This window comes from Fukomys damarensis, unplaced genomic scaffold (assembly GCF_012274545.1).
Source record: "Fukomys damarensis isolate Sample0158 unplaced genomic scaffold, DMR_v1.0_HiC HiC_scaffold_4, whole genome shotgun sequence".
Classification (NCBI taxonomy): Eukaryota; Metazoa; Chordata; class Mammalia; order Rodentia; family Bathyergidae; genus Fukomys; species Fukomys damarensis.
Window position 1 is genome coordinate 32,352,030 of NW_022900916.1, and position 20,619 is coordinate 32,372,648.

The 20,619-nt window shown below is 35.2% G+C and overlaps 1 protein-coding gene across 4 annotated transcripts in view; it reads left to right on the plus strand.

The window, feature by feature from the left end:
* Positions 1-20,619, plus strand: part of Itprid1 (ITPR interacting domain containing 1) — an 87,571-nt gene that overhangs the window by 16,403 nt on the left and 50,549 nt on the right. For all 4 annotated transcript variants that reach the window (XM_033757613.1, XM_033757609.1, XM_033757608.1 and 1 more), the window contains 2 exons: positions 964-1,529; positions 5,665-5,722. In XM_033757613.1, the coding sequence (XP_033613504.1) occupies positions 964-1,529; positions 5,665-5,722 (624 nt within the window). The remainder of the gene's footprint in view (positions 1-963; positions 1,530-5,664; positions 5,723-20,619) is intronic.

Below are 20,619 nucleotides of genomic sequence, written 5' to 3' on the forward strand. Positions count from 1 at the left end.
CACTAGTTGCTGTTTCCATGACTTTATCACTTTGTGATATCAAAAATATTGGTCATTATTTTTTAAGCTGGCAAAGGTACCCACCCTAAACCTTGGTGCATTAGGTCTCTCCCCTAGGCTAATTAAGTCAGTACTTGCATAATTTGCAGAAGATTGAGGACAGATCATCCTGAAAGGGTTACAATTTAAACTAGTTTGTTTTGAAGGACAAATGGCTTTCATATTAATGACTACCTTCTCTTGAAAGAATGAGAACAATATTGTATTTTTCCTTCCTGAGTCTTGCACATTTATATCTATTATTTTCACAAATGATATTTATGTATCATTATACTTTTACAACTTTGTCTTGATGCTGACATGAGATATGATATACATAAGACAGTCATGATTCCCTAGGTGAAAAACTGAGCATAGACTCTGTCTAGCACAGAGCTTACTACTCACTGCATACATATTAATTCATATACTCTGGGGTCAAATATTTTGAGGTTAATAGTTGACCTAGGATTTGCATCAAGGCCACATGTCACAATCACCCAAAATCTCGTGATGGAGATGGTAGAGGTGTTTATAAGATATCTACCATCTGCCAAAGTTATGGGAAGAATCTTAAACCACTACATATTGAAAAAGATGGGATCATTCTTTTACATTTAGCTTAATATGCTTAAGTATATAGAGTCACACATGTCTATAGTTTTTAAGAGATTAACACATAAAAACTATGACCATATATGGATCTATATATTTATGCACATTCAAATATATTACTCTCCCCATCACACAGGGGCATCCTCTCAGGAAAATACTGAAGAAATTGAGTTTTAAGAGCTTAAATTCTCCCCTCTTGAAAATCACACACTAGCCAACTGTTCAGTTTTTATTACACCCACATATTGCATTCGTGCAGATTCATTGAAAAGATTTGGTCTAAAACTTATGCATTCCTGTGGTCCTCAGGCCGTTTCCGACAGTTAGAAGTACTGGACCATGTCACTAGTGCCCTCTCGTCTTTGCTGAATAATGTTAACACTCTGCAGAATAAAGCTGAAGAGAAAGCTGGAGGACAGAGAATGAACAGAACCTCAGTGAGTGGGGTCAAAGAGCGTCAAAGAAGACTGAGTAAACTTTTTCAGAGAGCTTGGAGGCAGAGAATTAGGGGGGACTACAGCACAGAAATATCAGAATCGTTCAAGATGAAGGATGGAGTTTTCATCCCTTCTACCAAAGCACAGGACTATGGAGCAGAGTTACCAGCAGCCTCAGTCAGTCACAGCCAAAGTCACCGGTCTCCTTCAGCAGAACGTCATTCTGTCCATTCTGGCTTGAAACCTTGTCGCCCTCCTCAACCTTGGAGCAAGCAGTGGCGTTGTTCATCCACGCTGGCCACACAAGGTTCTCCTTACTGTGAGTCTAACGAGTCAGTCAAAGACAGAACTCGGAAGGAAAACTCAGTTCACACAAGCCAGCTCAAGCACTTGTCTAGACTTGCAAGTAAAGCACCAGACTCCTTTGAAATGGAAGAGGTCAGTGTTGTGCCCGCATGCTCGGTTTCTTAAAGGGAATAACCTGCTCCACAGTGTCCTTGCCTTCCGGGACTTGTTTGTCCACTCTATCTTTGGACACCTCTGCATTATGTGTTGTTTTTCCAAAATCAGCTTAGAGTAAGACATTTAAAGTCATTGTAGTTACTTCACTTAGAAATGACCTAGCGTGCAATCGGCTTTCTCCTACTCATTTTCTTTTTCACGTTCACAATTGATCTGTGAGTCTTTTCTGGCTTTGTTTTTGCGAGGCGTTTCAAAGTGCACCTCCGCAGGCTTTGCTCGGACTCTAACTTTCCATGTTTCAGCTTCTTTAAAGGTCGGGTCAGCCTCTTCACACTCCATGAAACTTGCCTGGGTAATTCTTCCTCTGCGTCCTCAGAGCCTTGGCAGGGAAGGCATTCGGTGTTAGAGCTGTGTCTGCAGTAATGGCCACTTCCTCACCCAACGCTCAGCAGCCTCAGGACCAGGGAGTGTCCCTTCGAAATATTTAACCCACAATGCCTTGGAGAGAACCATGGGAACTTGGGATTAATTTTTAGTTTTAGGGACTTAGTATTTTATTTGCTTCATGCATGTTTAAACGTATACAGCTTGACCCCATTTCACTCACACCCTCAACTCTTTCATCCCCACCTTGACTCACGATAATCTTTACTCTCATTTCAATAACATTTCCACCTGTACTGCTCAGTCTCTACCTATATCTATATCTATATCTATATCTATATCTATAATTTCTATTCCACTAATATGTATAGTTCCACTAATTTCTCTATTTTTAATATCTATATATATCTATTTCTATTCCACTAATATGTATAGTTCCACTAATTTCTCTATTTTTAAAGGCAACTAAGATCTGGAGTTAGCTCATTGACAACTCTATGTAACCACGTTACAAAAGCATAATTGCAAAACACGAGTAAATCCTCACATCCCCTCCCCTTTTACCTAAATTATGTAAGAGCACGGCAAGTACCAATTTGTAGTCCCTTCTCCATTGAGAGCGCCCTCTGCCAGGCACAAAGTGAGCAGCACAGGATTGGTAACAGAATCTGCCTTGAAGCGGGCAGCAGAGAAGTGACAGGGAAGAGCACAGAAGCAGTAAGGTGGGCAGGGCAGTGGTGGGTGTAAGAGATACTCTTAAGTCACTCTGCAGACATGTCATTGGGTATTCAGGCAGCATTTAAAGGGATTCTTAGCCAGATAGGGGGCTGAGAGGATCAAAAAGTTAACGGGAAGCAAGACCTGACCATAATCTTAAAAGAAGAGTAAGATTTAGCCAGGTAAATATATCTACTGGTAGCCTTCCCTGCCAACAAAGATATAAAAATTTCCTTAGGTGTTAATGATCATGTATACATATCTCTTATATAAAGAAATTGTATAACCTGAAAACACAAGATTGAATGTAAAATAGTAACATAAAATTTTAAAAGGAAGGGAAACAGACTTTTGGTTAAATTCCGTGATTTGGGTACAAATGGAGGCGGTATAAAAATAGACTGTTTTCTTTTACATCAATCTTGCCAGAGTATTTGCTTATCAAATCAATAGTCCATGACTCTTAACGATTGTCAAATCAATATGCAGTTCATTAGTCAGTCTGCTATCTTAGCTGAAATCCAAAAGAGAAATTTCATTAAACTCCCACCCATCCACAAGTCTCACTAGACTACTGTTCTCTAAGTTTTTTTCCACTTTAAGCAAGGCTGACTTAGAGGAAAAATAGTGTCCAGTGTGTCTCAATTATGCAAGAGCACAGGAATCACTAAAGAGTAAATTCCACATGAAGAAATAAAAAAGAATGTCAGGTCTAGTTCAACATAACTTTCAAATATTTTAAATGGCAATGTTCAAGGAAACCCTATTTATTAGGTTATATTTATATTTAAGAGAAGGAATACAGACACAAATTTTTCAAATTATGTATTTGACACAGTACTCAGTGAATATTTGTTGAAATAGTTAAATAACATTAAATGTATGAAAAATATTAATATACTTGAAGATTGGCATTAACAGAAAAACAAATTATTATGTTGAACTTCATAGTTCAGCTTTGTTTTTGGTGTTCCTTTAAAACTTTCTTGGATTTGCACATGTGAGAGATTATATGTAAGGCAAAGACAGCTCTCTAAAAATAATGTATAAGAAACTTAAATTTTTTTGTTAAAAAAGTATACACATATATTACACTCTCAACATGAAGGAAATATCTGTTTCAGTCAGTATCCATGAATGAGTAAATGAAGCTTGGGTAGATTGAATTTAAACAGGAGCCATTGCCAGATTTAATATATATTTTTCAATGGCACATTTTTAAAAATCCAATTATAAGAAATGGAAAATATGTGTGCAATCAACAGATTTTTGTGCCATTTGTATTATGATCTAATCTAGCTAGCAGAATTCTAGCTACGATTGGCCAGATTTTGCCTCCAGATCAATTGCTGATGCTTTCCCTAAAGACTCCATTTGGCAAACTCACATCTAAAAACTGATTCCAACAAAATTGTACATGGATTTACAAGGCCAAAATTACTAGATTTGTGTGTTTAATTTTTTCTTAGTGAAACTGAATCAGCACCTATCTCTTAGAATTCCCAGACATATTAAATTAATTTAATATTTGTGTAATTATAAACTCAAGGGAGGATGTTTCCATGATACATAATCTTCATGCTTACCTTCTATTTGCATAAAAGGATCCTATCCTGTAGAAGTCACAGGTAACAACTTTTGCCATATTATTAAATAATGTCAATAAAATCTTGATTAGATATAGAATATTTCAAAAGTTTGGATTATTTATTTTTTATTAATGAATAAATCTGGCTCAGCTAGAAAGTCCAGGAATACATCTGGCATCCATTTTAAATTGGTGGACTTTTCTCTTATATTTTTATTAGACAAATATGTTCTTAAATTTTAATAACTGGATTTTTCTTCACTATAATGATCACAGGAAAAGAGCTTTCTTAGTTACACCTGAAAATGTACGTGATACACACTGGTTTGAGGTACCAAAACCTGTTAAGTGTGTCTGATTACAAGTGTAAGGTAATGCCTTTGAAGAAAAGAGATGAAGGGTTAAAAAGTGGAAACAAATATGTTATTACATTTCTGAGCTATGAACTCATAGTTCTGTTTATTCCTATGTTAAAGGTTGTTTGGGGCCACATGTGCCAAAATGTTTAGAATGTTTATATTTTTCCATTCAGTGTTCAACATAAATTCCAAATAAATAATCCCAAATGAAACAAACACCAATTTCAAATAAATAACATGACATATAGAAATGGAGTTATGTGCAATGATACTCATCTCAGCATTTTTTAATTGAAAAATTTTGAAAACTCTCCAACAGTGAGAAAATGGTTAAAGAAACTAATGTACCTTTAAAATATGGCCTATTGTTCAATTGTCAAAAAGGATACTTTCAAAAAAGTTTCATGATATGGGAAAAGTCCTTTCCAAATTTTTAAGTCAAAAAACATGGCTACCTAACTATATCCAGAATAAAGAAACATTCTACTATGGTAGCAGTAACTGTTTACTTATTTTTAAAAACTTTTTTATGTGATACATTTCTGTAGTAAGTTGTATTACTATTTTTAAAGTAATAGTTATTATTTTGTTTTAGAAATAGCTTTAGTCTCATTAAGAGTATTGTTCATTAATTTCTAAAAATTCAAAACTAAATTGTACTTTCATCACCTGGGAAACTAAATTTTCTGTGATTTGTCTAAGGACCATTGTAACAACTGTATTTTTCTCCCTAAATTTATCAAACCATAATTAACTTACTTTCGCCAAATATTTTTAATATTCTTTGCAACAAAAAGTCTAGCATAATATGCAAGTCTTCCAGGAAACCATTTATTTTTCCACGTGAAGTGATAGTTCTCTCTCCTAAACCCCTTTAGTTCTTTGATTCTGCATCAGGGATGCCTTTTCCTTGCTACTTCCTCCTGGACAACTATAAACTATTTGAGCTCAAGAACTCACGATTATCCCACTTTTAGTGTCCAGTAAACATTCATTGTATATTGACTCAAGACATGCATTTATTATGAAAATATCTCTAAAGAAATATATGTTGATGTCTTAGATCCAGAGCTTTGAGGAGGAGCCTGGCAACCCTCTTGACATGACTCCAGGAACTGTAGGTAAGAATTCATCAAGGTGTGTGATTTTTATCACTAGCCTTTCAGAAAGTGAATATAAGTCACTAACATTTAAATCTCTTAATATGTACAGAGCTTAAATGAACTCCAGAAGATGATCTAAATTTGTGCCTCACCTGAAATCGCAGAAAACTAGTGATGTGAACATACATGAAAATTCTAACATATCAGAAAAATGTACTATCCCTGACACTGAAACAGCCTGTGACTTGTCTGATGCTAACTCTATATGATCTGTCTATCAGAATGTTTCTGAAATTGCACTGTGACTAACTAGGTGAAAACTTTCCTACTCCTATTGCCAACTGCTTGTTATGGATCAAGTCATATCATTTTATCAAGCTCTCAGCAGAAATAAGATGCCTAGCTCTAACTTTCCAAATCACCTCTCAGAATGATGTTCTGCCATCCTAGACAACAAAGAAGGAGGTGTTTTTTCACTCTTGGTTCTTATTCTCCTATGCAGTTATCATAGTGATTCAGCATTTCCATGATCCTTTAATGGAACTCAAAATAGGCTGAGATTAATCAAGCAAAATAGAGGGAAGCTAGTGCATTTCCTGAAAGAAAATATGCAAATTTTTAATTTAATTTAGCATGGTGTCAAACACATCTTTTCCATTACAAAGTGTATGTATGGGCCTCATTTAGCTAAATGCTGTTTAGAAATTATGCATTAGTAATTATAGGGTCCTGCTGATTACATAAATTGTTACCCTGCTCTTCGAAGTAATTACCACATAACCTGCATTGAAGTTTATAAGACAAAAATAAGCATCTGTTTTCCATTTAATTGAATGCTTTTCAGTGAAGCTGAAGGTCTCTTTGTCAATAGGAACTGTCTTCCTTGACATTGTATTCAGAAGTTTACTGATATCATCTAAACCATTCCAATTATTCAAAAACATTGTTTGGGAAGTTCGGTAAATTGAGAAGGCAAAGCAAGATAAGGTGATGGTTTTCCTAAGAGAGAATATCTGGAAAATAGGACTTTATTACTTTCAAAACTAGTGTTGTTAACCTTGGAAAAAAATAGGACTGAGAACAAATAAGTAGAATTAATAGAATTAATGAGGAAAAGGAGAAAGCATGATACCTATGTAATCTCATTGATATGTGTGTGTTTACTTAAAATTTAAAAGATAATTACATTTGAAAGTTGAAAAGATGAAGGCACATGGAGTTTTTTGACCAACAAAATAGGGCAGAAGTGATGCCATCCTAGTTTTAAGGCATCTCTTGTAACATTGCCCCCACCATCCCATGTGCTTCCTGGCTTGTGGGATATATACTTACCTAGAACACTCCCCCTTGGAACCTAGCCTCACACTGTGAGAAGCCCAGGTTATGTAGGGTGTCACATGCAGGTACTCTGGTAGATAGCCCTAAATGGGGATCCCAAGTGAACTAGCCATCCTTGATGTCCAGTCCACTCAACCTTCTTAATGATCTAATCATTCTGATACCAGAACCAGGTAACAATCACAAAGGTAAGTTTCTGCTTTAAACCAAGCATTACACACTAATAGATTAAGGTACCTGATGGTCACTTCAAATATCTTTACACTTTAGTTAAAAAATCATTTTTTAAGATTGTATTGCTTTCACTCAAGACCCAAGGCTGCAAATATACTATCCTCCCTTAACCTTTGAAAAATTATCACAGAAATGACAAAGTAATATAAAAAGAAGAAGAAGGAAATAAATGAAATTTCCATTGAAAAGGGGGCAAAATACATATCTGTATTCCAGAAGCCTTGGGAATATGTAGGATGTATGATGAAAGAAGTTGCAGGCAATTTTAAAGGAAGAGTCATTTAGGGATTAAAGTGACATGTTTATGTGCTGAAGAACTGTAGTAACACATAATGATTATAATGTCCCGATGAGTCTCACTTAATTACTAAATTGAACATGAAATACCTCTTCTATTTTATAAAATGAAAAAAACATAGAAAAATTACCCCAAAAGTTAGTATTTCAAAATCAGAACTTATTCAAAAGAAATGCTCACTACTAAAGGAATGACTACAAAGAAGCATTAAAAAGAAATCCTTGGAAGCAAATCACAATAACAATATATGGGTTTTGCGCATATAAAGAAAATCTCCAGTAAGAAAAGATTCTTTTCAAATATAATACGCAATGTCTGGTCCTGTTCCTGATAATGGTTAAGTAATGCCAAATGAGCCAACCCTCCCACAGGTAAGTACAAACTCTGGATAAAATACTTTGAAAATTCCTACGTGAAAACACTGGAGAGTGAACAAGAGCAGGCAAATAGTGGAGGGAATTTCAACAATGGGAAGAAAAGAATGATACTAAGCTTCCTTTTAAAAAAAAAAAAAAAAAAAAAAAAGCCTTTTAACCTGAGGGCAGGATCCAGTTGGCAGCATTCTAAAGGTAAAAATGTAGGAAAAGTAAAAATGTAGGACAAAGTTTTTTTCTTATAAATACACACACATGTGCACACACATACACACACACACACACACACACACAAATCTTCTTTATCCAGTATCCAGTTGATGGGCAATTGAGTTGTTTCCAAGTTTTAGCTATCACAAACTGTGCCGCTATGAACATGGGTGCACATATATCACTGTGTCATGATTCTCTTAATTCTTTGGGGAAGATACCCAGCAGAGAAATAGCGGGATCAACTGGGACTTCTAATCCTAGCTTTTTGAGGTATCGCCATGTTGATTGCCACAATAGTTGCACCAGTCTACACTCCTATGAATAGTGAAAAAGTGTTCCTTTTTCCCCACAACCCTGCCAGCATTTGTTATTAGTTGATTTGTTTTTTGTTTTGTTTTGTTCTTTTGTTACCAGGGATCAAACTCAGGACCTTGTGCTTACAAGGTAGGAGGTGGAACCACTGAGCTAAATCCCCAGACCTTGTTGTTGGTTGATTTCATGATAGCAGCCATTCTTTCTGGAGTGAGATGGAATCTCAGTGTTTTCATTTGCGTCTCTCAAATGACCAGTGATGCCTAACATTTTTTCATGTGTTTATTTGCTATTTGTACTTCTTTGTCTGAGAATTGTCTGTTCATTTCAGATGCCCATTTTACCTTTAAATTTGGGAAAATGAGAAACGAGAGACATTTATAGCTAAATGGATGCACAGTGAGGCTATACTCTTAAGTGGAATAAATAGGACACACATGTATAAATAGCAAATAGTTTCTCTGGTGTGAGAAACTGAAAGTGTAAATAAGGATCAAAATGTATAATAGATAATGTGAAATAGAAAGAAAAGGTCCAAAGGGGAAGGGGAAGTGGGAAGGGTAAGGGTAAGGAAAGAAGAGAAAGGAAGGAATATGAGAAGAGGAAAAAATGGAAGCAAAGTCTTTCTAATAAGGGAGGGGTGGAGAGTTTGAAGGGAGGGCAGGGCAATGGGGAAAAAATAAGAGCCAAGACAGATCATGGAAAGGTACAAATTCCCAATAATGAATGTCAGCATATTGTATACCTAAAATGTACCAATAAACTTAATGAATAAAACAAGTAGGAAAGAAAAGAAAGCAGTGGTCTTATTAACCATAAAACTAAGACAGAATGTGGGGCAATGATAAAAGCTGGATAGTGGACGTATCACAGAAAGGAGAGAGCCAGAGTAGAAATCCCCCAAATTCTCAACATGAAATCTGTCCATATCTCCCGGCAGATGCTTTAAACATGCATAGCAAAGATTTCAAGAATTTTAACAAAGACTAAGAGAACAGAGATTTCCATTTAGAATTTAATTCTCGCTAGATTGTCTGCCTCCTAAAATAAAACAGCATTTTTCACAATGTCCAGGCACAATAAAAACGTACTATCTATAAAGAAAAAAGAACATGTAACCTATACTCAAGGAAAAAGGCAATTAATAGAGACAAACCATAAGACCCAGATATTGGAATCAACAGATCAGTGCTCTAGAGATGTATTAAAGTCATATTGAAGGATGTAAAAGAAAATACACTCACAATGAATAAGACAGCAAATTTCAAAAGCAGAATAGAAATTATAGTACAGATTGAATCAAAAATCCTATGGTAAATATTTAAAATTTTATAGTTCAAAATTCAGTGGGTATTCTAACAGCAGGCTGGAAATGATAAAAGAAATATAATGTATATTTTCTCCGTAATCTAAAAAAAGAGATTAAAATTACATGAAAAAATTATCTGAGTCTCAGTAACCTGAGGAGCAACATCAAATGGTCAAATAAATATGCATTTGTAGTTTGAGAAGAAAAGGATAGGGAGAACTGGATAGGGAAAAATGTTTAAAGAACTAATGATGGAAATTTTCTCTAATTCACTCACAGACTTACAGTTACCTATTCAAAGAGCTCACACACTCCAGGTAAGATGAAGACACCGAAAGCTCACCCTTAGTGCTATGATCAAAGTCATAAATTTCAAAGATAAGAGAACCTGTTCAAAACAGGCCCAGAAAAATCACAGGGGTATAAAGATTTGAATGACAGGAGATCTTGCTTTTGAAACAATGCCTACCAGCAGACGTAACTGTGAATCACACTAGCTAGTATATGCAGCAAAACTTTATTCATAAATAAAAACAAAGGCATTTTCAGATAAAACAAACTAAAGTAACTTATTGCCAGCGTACCTGTTCTGCCAACAGTGTCAAAGAAAGTTTCCCAAACTAAAGAGGAGTGGTATATCGTGGTGTTCTGTACAATGCACTGATGTAATATCTATGAGAATTTACCGCAAATGAGATAGGGGAGGTGATAAGTGGAAAAATATGGCTATAAGGTTTCTTCATTTTACATGAAGTACTACATTATTGCATTTAGCTAGACTGTGAAGAAATAAAGGTGTAAAGCAGCTGAGTTAGATAGGGGTATAGAAAAACGCTAACAGAAAACTTCAAATATAATTTTAAAAACACAGTGACAGTAAGTGATGGAATGAATAGTGCTAACAAATCACTGAAACGTAGAAGACATGAGAAATTATTTCAGGAGAGGAAAAAATAGAGATAAAATAATATATAGTAAAGTATCAAGAAAGAGAGATCCAGGAAAATATATAGATATAACAAGTGATTAAAGTTAGTCTTCTGTTTTTATTGAAGTTCTAAAAAAGATAGATATCATATATAAAGTCAGTGTGCAATAGATCTGCAGATGCAGTTTTTCTACGGAAGTTAGAGGAAGCAGTTCCACAAATTTGGAACTCTCAGATCATCAATGGCATAAAGATGAGCAATTTTTCAGAGAGAGAAAGAATGAATATAGAAGAGATTTAATTGGCGCATACTGTTGCCCTGCATGAGTTTCCCAACCTTTGAAGGATTAGAAATGTAGGGCTGAGGATTTAGCTCAGTGGTGCTGACACCTGACTGGCAAGCACAAGGTCCTGAGTTCAATCCCTGGTACAAAGAAAGGAGAGAGAGAGAGAGAGAGAGAGAGAGAGAGAGAGAGAGAGAGAGAAGCGAGAAGAGAGAGAGGGAGAGAGAGGGAGAAGAAGGAGGAGGAGGGAGGGAGGGAGGGAGACAGAGGGACAGAGAAGGAAGGAAGGGAGAGGGAGAGAGACACTTATCCCAGTCTCCCAGATGGTAAAAAGTGGTGCGAAGACCCTCTTAAGTATTGAGCATGCTTCTTCAAATAACCCTCAGTTGGAAGACATGAGCCTGGCAAATGGGAATAACACCGGCTGTAGAATGAGTTGCCACTCCGGTAAAGAGCTGTAGAGAGCCAGAGAACAGTTGGCCACTGTATTTGAACATATTTTCCCAGCTTTAGTCTCTGCAATCAAGCTCTATCTTACGTAGATATAGCTAATCATAGACAATCTTAAAACCCAGTGGCTTTTTTCAGTCCTGGTGCTTTAAAATCAATTGTATCTAATACCTGATGACAATGGACACAGAGAGAAAATAATGCCATGTGATAGAACCAGTGGCCCTGCGTGTATCCTTTGAGAATAAGTAGACAAAGAGGAACACAGCTCTTCTGCTAATAAATTGGAAATGTTATCAAACTGAAAATAAGAAAAATATAGCTGCTGAAAAGTGGTCTGTGGGAAATCTAAATAAAAAACAGGAAGGAGTAAGTACTTGCCTCTGAAAGGAAACACAGGAGGTGCCTCAGGGCAAATGTACACAGAAATATGAGCAACGGTCAACAAAGCTAACAGAGTGTGCCAAAACTTAGGACTAAGAGCATCAGAGCAGCTCTGCTACTTTTATGACCGTCAGGCAGAGAAGGGAGTTGTACCCAGAGCACTGTGTGACTGGCTCCATGGGGAGAGGCGGCTTTGGTCAGAGGAAGGCAGCCAAGATGCAGATGATCCAGCAGCAAGGCAGATGGAAAAATAAATGCTCCAAAATCCCTCTCTTCCTATCCTCCCAGCTCTAGTAGCCAAATTTAACTTCAGCTGAAACCTGAGATCAAATAAGTTTATGACGCTGTCTCTGAGCACACTCAGAGCGAGGTGGAGAAAGGAGAGTGGATCTGATGAGGCAGATAGAAAATACTCCACACAGGACACTAATCCTCACTAGTTAGAAAGCAGCATCTGTTAAAGCCGATAGGCTTAGACAGAAAAATGTAGATAGGTAGATAGATGATAGATACACGTACATAGAAGATAGGTAGAGGTAGTATGATCAAGACGTGTGTGCTTAAACTTTTTAAAATATTTATTAAAGTAAAACACTCTTTGCCATCTACCCCACCCCAAATACTTTTTTTTTTTTTTGGTCCCGGGAATCCCATTGTGCTTGGCACTTTCTAAAGCAGTTGTAGAAGTCCTTTTCTTCTGTCTTTAATTGTGCTGCCTTGGCTGCTGCCCTTTCAGTTCAACACCTTTACCTCTCGTCATTCTGGCTTAGGGGAAGACCTTGAAGTCTCACAGTGAAGGTGGATGAGGAGACATTAAAATGTCTTTAGCAGCCTGCCTTTCCCTTGGTTGGAACCCAGAAACAGCATTCACTGTTTGTTTGTTTGTTTGTTTGTTTGTTTGTTTTTAATCACACCTCCTAAAGATAATCAGGAAAGAGGATTTCCAGAACTGCTTTAGGAAGTAGCAGGACAGATGGGATGAGTGTGTTCAAGGCAGGGGGGAGAATCCTGAAGGGGATCGATGGAAATAGGTCTTTTACTATATTTTTAAAATGTGAACATTCGCTTTACGTTTTGGTCACCCTTTGTAGGTAGATAGGAAGAATGATAAGAGTAGTACCTAATTTACAGAGTGGTTTTAAAGAGCAAATGAGTTAATTCATGTAAGGGGGCATGAGTCTAGAAGATGTTAAATCCTTCATAAACATTACAATTAGTATCTTCATCCAATAAAAATAAAAGTAAGGTTAATAATACTATCTACAGAGGGTGATCAAAAAATAAAATAAATGAAGGGCAAGGGAAGTAGCTCAGTGGTGCCACTGCCTGCCTCACAAGCACAAGGTCCTGAGTTCGATCCCCAGAACGAAAACAATCTTTTTTTAAATAAATAAATAAAATAAAGTGAATGCTCAGATTTTTTAAATAGAAAAAGACACACTGCCATGCATCCCCCCCACAGTGAACCCCCTGGCTTTGAACGTACGCACCCCATCATCCCTGCCACTTCCTGAAGCAGTTCTGGAAGTCCTCCTTCCCAATATCTTTATGAGATGTTACCAAAAATATGACGAAGGTTAGATGCAATATGTCGTCCAAGAAAAAGGTAGGCCCCTAAAAACATCACAGTGTGTCCTCAGGCACCTTACGCGCTGGATGACACCATGAAACTTCTGAGTTTTCCCTAAAGTCAGAATGACCATGAAAGGTGTTTGAAATGAATCGGGACATGTTTGCAGCCACAACATCGTAACTAAAACCACTCAAGAATTCCAGAACCGCTTCAGAAAGTGGTGACAATAATGGGATGAGTGTGTTCAAACTGAGGGGGGATATCTGGAGGAGGACGTATGCCAATGTGTCTGTTACTGTAATTCTTAAAAATTTAAATACTTACTGTATTCCTCAGTCATGTGTCATATCTCACAGTACTGTTAAAAAGATTAAATAACTTAGCACATGTTCAGCTCTGAGTGTATAGGCGCATTTTCTTACTTTTCTAATTAAATAAGATGCTACTCAACATAACTCTAGAATAATAAAGGTGGATATAGAAAAAGTAAACTTAAATAACATCAATAAAGAATACAGTTAAAATTTAATTAATTATTTTAATTTTTTTCAAACAAAATGATATAAGAACTGGGAATTTAAAATTACATTAATGATTTGGTTTGTCTCTTTTATTGAAAACAAACTTACCACGGAGTGTTAACTTGAAATATTGGACATGGAATCACGGAGAAATAAAGACAAAAATGAATCAGGAAGTATAATATTAAAATATAATGTAATACACAATTAGGCAAGAAATATTAAATATAAGAGAATTTAAAATTAGTCAAAACCATAAATTTTACTTAATGTTTAACAATTATGAATAATTAATTACATACCAAGTAACTTAACATCCAATAAAACTTACTTCATCCGTTTATAAAATAATCTCTACAAATCTGTGAGAATGATGAGATATTAGATTAATGGGGAAAGGAATTAATGCAAAGGTGTCACAAAAGTGGTAAAATGTGATCAACCTCCTCCTTTCACCTATCACATCAGCAAATATCCAAATATTTAATGCTAGAATAATAGTCAAAACTATGAAACAGACATTTCTCCCACTGTTGGCTATAAGTTAAATTATCATAATGACATTGAAGTGTGTCCTGTCAGCAACTCACAATTATAAATAATGCAACTTTCAATGTGATGATTACTGTTCTGGGATTTAACCTGCCAGTAGACTCCACACACCAGGATTCCTATTGCAATATGCATTATAACAAACAAACTAGAGAAAGCCTACCTACCCCGAACTGTGATCTGCCTTAAAAAATTATGGCTTACTCTTCCATTAAAAACTGTTCACTATTTTGAAAAAATAAGAGCTTTTTTATGTGTCAATCTAGAATGAATCTCAGTATATAGAGTTTTTAAATGAGGAAACAGTTTGTGTAAAAGAGTAAATATGCATGCTCTTTTGTATTAAAAGAATATATTTATGTTAGGGTGGAAATGTGAGCAGAATACCTCTGGAAGAGTTAAAAGTATAAATGATGATATTTCAATAGAGGGGAAACTAAAATGTGTTACATAAATTGGCATTTTTAAATTTTCTTTTGTTGCCACATGCATTCTTAATTTTCAGAACACTGCACACCAAAAACTTCTGGTAATACCATAGAAAGTGGGCAAATAAGAATAATAGGTTTTAAATTCCTCTTCATCTTCCAAAAATTGGTCATAAAATGACAAAAGAAGATTTAAAAGACATTAATTATTACTGATAATGTATATTTAACACAAAAATACTGAAATAGGTATTCTTTCCCAGTATTCTTATAATGTGTATTAAAATATCTAACAACTTGCAAATGCAAAGATTAATTCCTTAATTCCTTGCACCGCCACAGTAGAGGCCACTTTTCCATAGAAACACAGTCCAGTCACATTTGAATGCAATAATCATGAGCAGAATACTTTCCAACCCCAAATAGATAAAATAAAACAATGAACTTAGTAGTCAAGGCTGGATCCTTCATCCTAAAAAAAGTCCAGAGAAAGTATATATTAGAACTACGAAGTCAGATAAATAATGATGATGACAGTTCATATAAAATCAAAGAGTGGAACCAAAAGCAGAAATCTGAGGCAAATTTATAGTGTTATCTGCTTTCACTGGCAAAAAAATTAAAGTAAATTATTTGTCTCTCAAAGAAAATAATAAATATAGCTAGAAGTTAGAGATTAATAAACATATACAGAAATTATTGATGTAGGAAGCAGAAATAAAGAAGTGATTTGATGAAATGAAAGAACTAAAGTTTTTACAGGACAAAAAGATAAAACTCTCAAAAACAGGAAAGAAGAGAAAAATTGCATAGGAACAAAGTTAGAAAAATCTAAAATTAACAAAAAGACTAATAAGCACTGATATAGAAAAGAAATTATATGTTATACACAACATATATTAAGAACAACAATACAGCTAGTACACTTAAAACCAGAGGTAATTACTATAAATCTTTTTTAGGAAAATAAATATATGTATGTGTGGGTTGCATAGTATATCATTTCTTTATATATACAATATTTGTCTTCATGAATAATTAATTACCAAGCAATTTAACATACAATATGTAAATGCTGACTTTACCTATTTGTAAAAATGTCTCTACAATATTAGATTGCTACATATATTATAAATTTTACATTGATGCTATATTATTTTATTTATATTATATAATATGTAAGTAAAATAATATAATAGGAATAAAGAATGATAATATTGTAACACATATATAGTAAACTTACACATAACAATGATAAACAAACAATTTATCCACATAGCTAAGTATTAGAAATATAAAATGGGGTACATAAGTAACAATTGGGTATATATGCATGTGCATAAAATATATATTAAAATTAGCAATATTCATTGTGTACGAGTAACGCATATACAAAGTTAAAGCATAAACATATGCAAGGGAAAATACAAATGTCAAGAAGGAAAAGATGAAAGAAATTAGATCAGAAAGAGTCTCACATAAAGTTTTTACTATATCTGTTATGTTTCCTTTTTAAAAATTCTGAAGTAACCATCATAAAATGTTAAATTTTAATAATGTTGGGCCAGGGATTTAGCTCAGCAGTGCCACTGCCTGACTCGCAAGTGCAAGGTCCAGAGTTCAATCCTCAGTACCAAAAAAGAAATAAAGTATTAATTAATTAATTGTAGTGTTACATCCTACAGGAGTAGATATTTGTTGTCTTCTTTTCTATTAATTCTATGTGTTTGAAAGATATTCAAGTATTTTACAAAGAATTTTTAAACAGAAACCAAAGATGTTTTTTGCTAACCCAGAATATGAAAGTCTAGCTAGTTTCATTTAACTTGATGGTTCTAGTTTCATCCATTTTCCTGTGACAACACGATTTCATTCTGCTTTATGACTAAGTAATATGTCATTGTGCATTTATGCCTCATTTTCTTATCCCTTCATATGTTGATGGGCACCTACATTGCTTCCACAGTTTAGCTACTGTAAATTGCACTGCTATAATTTAGCCAGATTCAGAAAGGTAATAGCATATGTATCCTCTATAGGAGAGACCTAAAAAAGTATATAAATTAATAAATTAATTAAACAAAGGAGAGATAACAGGAAACCAGGAGGTACACCTTTGGAGACAAGGGAAGGGATTATCAGGAGGAGGAAGAGAGGGACGATACAAACGAACTTGATCAAGATATGTTAAGTACGTGTACCACCTTCCTAGAGCAAACCATAACACTATATAATATTAACATGCACTAAATAAAATATGTGTATATGCAATTCTCAAACTCAGTTGTACCCTAAGAAATACAAAATCAAAATTACACTTAGACACATGATCTATTAAATTGGCAGGAGTTTCTTCTAACCCTTGGCAAGGACATAAGTAGAAGGATATGAACCAGAAACCTTCAAGAGGGATCTGTGTGTATCCTCAAGAAAGTTACCCTAGGATGAAGGGAGGACAGGGACAAGGGGAAAAAATGAGAACCAAGACCTATCATGTAAAGGTGCAAGATCCCAATAATGAATGTAACTGTACTATATAACTAAAATGTACCAATAAACTCAATGAGGAAAAAAAATGTCACCTTAAACAATTAAATAGTCACAAAAAGTTAGATCTATTCTAAAGAATCAATGAAAAGAATTGTTTAAATAATAATGCATAAAATGGAGTATCAGGCAATAATTATGATTGAGAAGACAACTGCTTTTTCATGATTCAGTAAAGATATAGTTAAGAGCCATAAAGGGAATAAAATAAAATGCATGCTCCTAAAGAAAAAAATCTCAATTTCTTTATATAAAATAACAAATACCGTCTTTAAATACACACAAAAATTATACACTAAATGAGAGAAACTATAGCTGATAGTTTTCTGAGCAGGTGATAGTGGTGGGCTTCAATTCATACATGCATCTTCCTTTTTTTTACATTTTGTAGTGTACAGATTTGATTTTTAGCAAGATTCTAACTCTTCCCTAAAATATAGATGGAAAATAAAGGGTAGCTAGATAGACAAATACATAAAACAGAGTTGATAAGGGCCATCTCTGACCTTAGCTTTGCATCTTGTTTGGCTTATCTGTATCTTCTAATCTGTCAAAAACAGATTAATTGTTCCAACGATGATAACTTTAAATAATAGGGCTGGGGATTTAGTTGGGTAGTTCCACCACCTGCCTCACAAGTGCAAGGTCCAAGTTTGATCCCCAGTACAAAACAACAACAACAATATATATATATATAATGTTTGCAAATTAAGTGTATTTGAGAATTTAGTTAAAATGAATTATTAGGATCTTGTTAATAGGATTTTTGCTCCAAAGAAGGCTTGAAAAGGTAACTTTGAATATATGTCTTTTATATCCTGTGTTCTTGGTCTTCTTCCTAATCAGTTATCAGTTAATCCTAGGTTCTATTTATTCTTTCTGTCTCTTTCTCTCATCTTTTGATGTTATTTCATAGGCTAAGATACTAATTAGAGCACTAGTCTCCTTTCTTAAGTAAATTATTTGGATTCTCTTCCTGTTCTCCTTTGCTGTTGCTACCTACTGGTCTCATCTGGAGAAATTATACCTGTCTGCTCATCTGTTCCTCTATTATGCTACATTGCCCTCTACTCTATTGGGGGAAGGATCCCCCCACACACACTTGGTACTGAGAATCAAACTATGGCCTTCTCTCTGAGCTACATCCCTAGCCCTTTTTACTTTTTATTTTGAGACAGTCTCACTAAGTCACTGGCTTCCCAGGCTGGTCTCTGACTTGGAATTCTGCCTCCCCGTCCCCGAGTGTGGGATTTCAGGCATGTACTGCCATGCCTGGCTAGGATCTTTTTTTTTTTTCCCCCTTCTCTGTCCACACTCAGGATATTAGGTTTACAGGACTTTCAAGCCCACACCACTGAAAAAAGGTCATGAGTTGATATATAGGACCACTGGAATGCTTTACCAGGATCTATGTGGCCACACAAAGGGGTCAGTACACCAGAGGGAGCCTGTCTAGACTAGCCCAACCCACCCACAGCTGGGATCTTTGCCTTACTTACCCTGTGTCTCCATGCTTGCCATGGTGACAGAGGTGCAAAAAGCCCACTATATATGGGCTACTTCTCCACACTGGTCGTGTCACCGGTGGGCTTCTCTTGTCCTAGTTAGAATTTCCATTTCACTTCACCAATGGTGATTTAACTTTGTAGTAGTGCATTATATGTAGTATACTAATTACTGTTCTTTAAATATATGACATGGGATTCTTACTTATTTTACTGGTATGGATTTCAATACATTATATAACACTAACTTGTATTACCTAACATTAACGTACAGATTCATAATATCTGTACTTTTAATTTATTATACAGTCATTCAATACAGTCAGCTCTCAATATCCGTGGGGGATCCAGGACTCTCTGGCCGCTGTTAAAATCTGTGGATGCTCAAACATCTTAAAGGAGATCGCATACTATCTGCATATAATCCACCTAAATTTTTCATATAATGTAAATCATTTTTAGATTACATATAGCAGCAAGTACAGTTTAAATACTATGTAAACATTTGTTGCACTATATTTTTATTTGTATTATCTTTATTGGTGTGTTTATTTTTTAGATTTTTTTTTTTTTTACCCACAGTCGGTTGGTTAAATCTGCAGATATAGAATCCAAAGGGCCAACTGTATTTGTAAATTAAAATTATATCCAATTGTGTGTTCCTTCATAGTCTATGAATTGGTGCTTTATTTTTCCATGTTGCCTTTGGTTCTAAGCAATACAGACTTACATATTTTAATTTTGCATTCATTCCAACATCACTGCTCAACAAGTTGATTTGCCTACATGTACATAGAGTTGCTTGACTTTATATTCCAGATCAATTACAATTATTATGAAGCAGCAGTTCATTGTTAATATTAATAATTTACATTGACATGTAGACTTGCAGTGTCTTGAGTAATTTCGTTCTTAAGGCAATCATCACACTTTGTATCCCTTTTAGCAAGTGGCTATCAATGGATTAAAGTAACTTTCCTAAATTTACACAGCTGGCAAGAGGAGAATCAAAATTCAAGCCAGGACCTTTTCAACTCAAATTTAATCCTTCCATCTCAGATTCATGCATTCAAAAAGTACTTAGTGAACACTCGAATGTACAAGAACCTGTTCTGGGTTGCTCGAGATAACACGAGAGGAAAACATAGCTGAGTCTCATAGAACTTGTAATTATCAGGAGAAACTGATTTATTACTGATATATGAATAAAAAGTAATCAGTGACCAGAAATGTGCTCAGAGTCAGGTAAGAGCCAGACACAGATATAAGAATCTCACTTCCTTTTAGATTCTTGACTATAGTTATTGAATGCTTCCTGTGCTCTGGCTAAGGATCCAGGCACTTTACATGAATTGATCCACCTTGGAGGTGGATGCTGTTAGTAGCATTCTCTCTGCACAGATGAGGAAACTGAGGTAGAGAGATGGTGCAACTTCCTACAGCCATGCATTTTGGAGCCCTGACTGTTTTTAATTCCGGTTGCCTACTGATTGACCTTGAGACAATGGCCCTGGCACTTTCTGTGCTTGACTTAAATCCTAGCACGGAAAAGTTATGGAGCACAAATTGCTTACAGATCAATGAAACTACCATCATGAGCCTCAGGCACATCCTCTACTAAATCTACTCTGTGCCTGTAATCTCATACCTGGAATATCACCCCCG